At 62.8% G+C, this 4871-nt stretch overlaps 1 protein-coding gene across 1 annotated transcript in view; it reads left to right on the top strand.

Annotated features, from left to right (window-relative positions):
• The window catches only part of LOC118453311, a 24970-nt gene that overhangs the window by 11762 nt on the left and 8337 nt on the right, over positions 1–4871 (top strand). The window contains exon 2 of the mRNA XM_035903668.1: positions 4543–4690. Within this exon, the coding sequence (XP_035759561.1) occupies positions 4543–4690 (148 nt within the window). The remainder of the gene's footprint in view (positions 1–4542; positions 4691–4871) is intronic.

Below are 4871 nucleotides of genomic sequence, written 5' to 3'. Positions count from 1 at the left end.
CGTAGCCTGGGGCTGCTCTCCGTGCCTCGGGGCCGGGAGGTTTGCAGCGCAGCCAAGCCTGTGGAGCGAGGGCAGGACCAGAACTGGAACTGTGCGAAGAAAATTGGGCGGGAGCCAGATTAAAAAACAACAACAAAAAAAAAAAAAGCTTCCCGATACTGGCTGAGGAGTTGTTTTTCACTTTTAATGTTTCCTGGTGTGTGCACTTGGAGAGACGGGGTCAGCCGGGCCTGGGTATTCGTTTCCTCAGCACCCGGCGGGGCAGAGCAAGTGCAGGAGAGCGGGAGAAGGTGTTCTGCTGGGGTCCTGCCAGCGAGGCCCTGGGGGGGACACCAGGCAGGGAGCACCTGCGTGGGGACCAGAGCTGGGCGCCTGGGGTTTCCCAGCCTCTCCCTTGGGTTGGCTTCAGCTTTCCTGCTGTTCGGGGCGGCTGGGTGTGCAATTCAGGACAGCTGGGTGTGCAATTCGGGACGGCTGGGTGTGCAATTCGGGATGGCTGGGTGTGCAATTCAGGACAGCATTCAAGGCAGCCGGGTGTGCACTTTGGGGCGGCTGGGTGTGCAATTTGGGGTGGCTGGGTGTGCAATTCGGGGCAGTGTTCAAGGCAGCCAGGTGTGCAATTTGGGATAGTTGGATGTGCAGTTCGGGGCGGCTGGGTGTGCAGTTCGGGATGGCTGGGTGTGCAATTCAGGATGGCTGGGTGTGCAGTTCAGGACAGTTGGGTGTGCAATTCGGGACAGTTGGGTGTGCAATTTGGGATGGTTGGGTGTGCAATTTGGGACGGTTGGGTGTGCAATTCGGGATGGTTGGGTGTGCAATTTGGGATGGTTGGGTGTGCAGTTTGGGGCAGCTGGGTGTGCAATTCAGGATGGCTGGGTATGCAGTGTGGAGTGGCTGGGTGTGCAATTCAGCCACGTTGTTTTCCCACGTTTTACGGGGGTGATGGCGCGCGGGGGCTGTCGGGTGAGCCTCACCTGGACCCCTCTTGGGGTGGGTTAGCGGCCAGGCACCCCTCCCCACCTCACATCTGCCAAAGCAGGGCTCCGGGGCTGGGTCTCGGCTTCCCGGGGCTGCTCCTAGGCAAGCAGCAGCCTGGGCTGGCTCCAGCAGCTGATGATTCCCAACATGTGTTGGCTGCGTGAGCTTCGGTCAGGAAACAGCAGCCCCCCCGGGATGTGAAATCACTGCGCGCAGCTCAGGAAGGCCTTTGCTAACCTCCCTGGTATGCTCTCCCAAATGTTTGCCTTTCGATTTGAGCTGATCATTCCCCTGCTGAGATTTTGGTTTTTTTGGGGGGGGGGGAAACCCCCTTTTCCCCATCACACTGTACTTGCAAGGCTCAATGGGAAGGGCAGTGCTTCCAGCCAGGGCACCAGATCCGCTCGCCTTCTCTGCCCCAACCACATGGAGAACGCACCGGGACCTCTGCGCCGGGCTCGGTTCTGCCCTCGCCCCAGGGACCCCCCCTCCCTTGGGGCGGCGGGGACCAACCCTCCTCCTTTGGCCTCCTCTCCCGTGGCCCGGCAAAGCCAGGGTGCTTCACCCCATCGTGGGGCTGCCGCGGGAACCCGGGGAAGAGGAGAGCGCGATGATCTGCGGTATCATCACAGTCATCGCACATCCGTGCCTCAGTTTCCCCCATCCAGCATAGGCTCTCAGAGGGTCTCGCTTCCCGCGTGGTTTTCCCGAGGGCCTGGGATTCCTGGTGGGAAGATGTCCAGCCTGGACCGTGCCCTGGCGTTTGCTCATCCCAGAGCGAATGCTCTGCTGCAGCGAAGTGCCGTGGCTGAGCGTGTTTGGTCGGAGCGGGGAAAGGCTGGTTTGGAAGCAGACGAGGGATGCTGTGAGAAAAGACCTAAACAGCAGGATTTATGTGGGAATTACTGTGTGGGAAGGCGGGAAGCAGGAGGGCTCCCTGGGTGGTACCACGCTCCCCAGGCGATGCTCTGACTGGTGGGGGGAGATCGGGGAGCTGGTGCCCGCACAGGGGGGAGGTGGCCCCCGAGGTGGGGCTGTGGGGTGCGTTTGGCTGTGACGGGGGTCAGGCTTTACAGCGGGTGCGGGCTGGGACCTCCCCCACCCAGCAGTGCGGGGGCTTGGGGTGTCCAGCTGTGGGGGCAGCACGGGGTCCTCATCACCATCAGCCGGCACCCCTGGGGGAGATGCCCATGCAGGGTCCTGGGGAAAAGAAGAGCCCTTGGAAAACTGAACTGGAGATGGATCTATGGGGACCAGGATGGAGGCATGGGATGGTGCAGGGTGGGCAACCTTCTTGTTGGCCGGGGCAATTTACAAAGGCCACCGCAGAGGGGATGCGCCTGGGAGACCTTGGTGCGGGTCTTACTGGGGGGATTTTCCAGCTGGGGCTGTGCCAGGCCATCAGTACCAGTGTGGCACTGGGATCAGTTTGGGAGCAAGAGGGGCATCGAGAGGCCCAGAGCGCAAGGGGATGGATGCCAACAGCAAAACGCCCGGTGCTGGGATGCCGGTCCCAGCTCTTGCGGCCAGTTTTAAGCTTTTCAAGAGTCAGCGCTATCCTTTGCCACGCGTTTCTGAGCCGAAAGTCACCATCCCTGCCTCGGGCACGGGCAGAAGACCCCTGGAGATGGCCGTGGCAGCCCTGCTGCTGCCTGGAGCCAAGAGGGATGATTAAAGCCAGGTCCTCTGTGCCCTCCCCGACCTGGAATACCAGGGATTTTACAGCACGTTTAACTTGAGGGACCCCGTAAGCTGCGGGGTGCTCTGCTGGGAGGTACACCCGGTCCCCCAAAGAGCCAGCGAGCGGCTGGGCTGCTGCGGAGGAGGGGGGGCTGGGAGAGGGGTCTGCTGGGTCCGAGGGGGGGCAGGGGGAGGAGGGCACCCGGGGACGCTGCAGCGGTGCCAGGCCGGGTGAGAGACCAGCACGGCGGCCGCTTTCGGAAGAAATAAAGCCTCGATCCCGAGTGGGAAGAATGGAAGAGGTTTCAGCCCGGGGGTGGTGGTGCCCCTTCGCCCTCCCCAGGAGGACCTCGAGGTGAGGAGGTGGGAGCACACGGCGCGGTCGGTCCTGCTGTGGGGTGCCCCCTGGCAGCCTGGCTTGGGGACAGGGATGGGGTGGCCCAAGCAGACATGACTCAGCACCCAGCCAGCGTGACTCAGCACCCCAGGAACGCTGCCTGACGACCTCGAAGTGCTGGTGCTGCAGAAAGTGATGATGCAGGGACTGGGCGCCCAGTTTCTCCCTGGGATCAGCAGCTCCACTGTTGAACCAGCAGAAAATCCGCCCCCCCCCTTCCGCCCAACAACAACCCCAAAAGTTTGCACGATGGGAGGGGTCTGTGCCTTTGAGAGACGCCCAGAGAAGCTCTTCTTTCTCAGCCGCATCCAAAATGCCCCTCGGGAGGGGGAGCCCCAGTAAGGGGGTGGGCAGGCGGATGCCAGCCTGGCTCAGGGGTGCCCTGGGGGGTCTGCGGGCCCGAGCACCCCACAGCTCTGCGTGTCCGGCTCGACCTGGCCATTTGGCTCAGGCTGTGCCGACGCTCTCAGTGAGACCTGTGGAAGAGTTGTTTCAGGATTTATGACCAGCCTTAATCTGCCTCGCCTCTCCTGCTTTTCCTCCCATGTGCCCCGAGCACAGGGCTTGGCTCAATCCCTTGCCTCAGTTTCCCCACGGCACTGTGCCGTATACAGCATCTGTCGCTGCCGTGCCATAGCGCCACGTGGTCGCGTACGAGCCACGGTCCCAGCGGTCCATTGAAACGGAGGCTTGGCTTTTCTGCCTTGTCCTTTCCCCTATCCTCACCTGGGGGAGCCTCCAGCCCCTCAATTTGGGCCGGTCCCTTGGCCAGACCTGTGCAGAGACCTTCAGCCTGACCCCCCGGAGGTCCCAGGTGCGGAGACCCTCCGCTTTGTTCCTGGGAATTTGGAGAGCTCTGCGAGCCAGCAGGGGGGGCCGGACGGGGACCGGCTTCAGCAAAGCCATGGTTGGAGCTGACTCAGAGCTTCCCACCACAGGTTTCCTGCTGGCTCAGGGCTTTTTCATGCCTTCCTCCCTCCCCAGAACTCTCCCGCTCCTTGTGAGGATGCCGAGATCCATTTACCACCCGCAGCGCTGCGAGAGGCCCCTTCCCCTGGTCGAGGCAGCTCAGGGGGGAGCGTGTGCTCACTGCCTGGGTATAGCAGGAACACTCTTGGGTCCACCTTGCTCCTTCTGGGTTGACGAATGACCTGGGCTGGTTTGGCTCAGCTTCTCCTCTCCCCCAGGATCCATCGCTGCAGCCCGAAGGAAGACGTCTCCGTCCCAGGGCTGCTCCTGCCATCCCCGAGCTGGATGCGGCGCCTGGCTGCTCCTGGGCTGCAGAGGGTGGAAGGGAGCTCCGGGTTGTTTTGACTCATCGCCTGGGTTTTGCAACCTCCTGGCAAAGCAGAGCATCGGAAAAAAAGAGAAGAGGAAAGAGGACAGCCAGAGCTCAGCTGGGGTCCGGGCGCCTCGGCCGGCTGCGGGGGCCAGCCGTGCCTTCTTCCCCAGCCTCTGCAGCCTGGTTTTCGTAGTTCTCCTTCCAGGCAGCTGCCCCTGCTCCTGCTCTCGCAGCGGGAACCAAAGGCGTTTGGGCAGCCCCTCCATGCCCTGCGCCCCCCGCTGCTGCCCGTGGCGCCCTGCCGCGCCGGGGTGCAGCCACGCACGCCTCTGCTGGTGCGGGGAAGGGTGGAGGTAGAGGCGCCCGTTCCCAGGCTCTGCGCCCAGGGTGTTCACCAAACGTCGCAGCAAACCGTCTGCTAGGAGGGGCCACAGGGGTGGTCACCAAAATGCTCTCGGTCCCTTTTCTTCCAGAGCCCCAGGCCTGGGAAAGGCTGCGCTGGTGATGCTTGGCAGGCAGCCTGGTTTCCGTGGA

The sequence above is a fragment of the Egretta garzetta genome, unplaced genomic scaffold, assembly GCF_000687185.1.
Source record: "Egretta garzetta isolate BGI_Z169 unplaced genomic scaffold, ASM68718v1 scaffold571, whole genome shotgun sequence".
NCBI lineage: Eukaryota > Metazoa > Chordata > Aves > Pelecaniformes > Ardeidae > Egretta > Egretta garzetta.
Note: the sequence above shows the minus strand (reverse complement) of the source record. Positions and strands in the feature narration are given on the sequence as shown.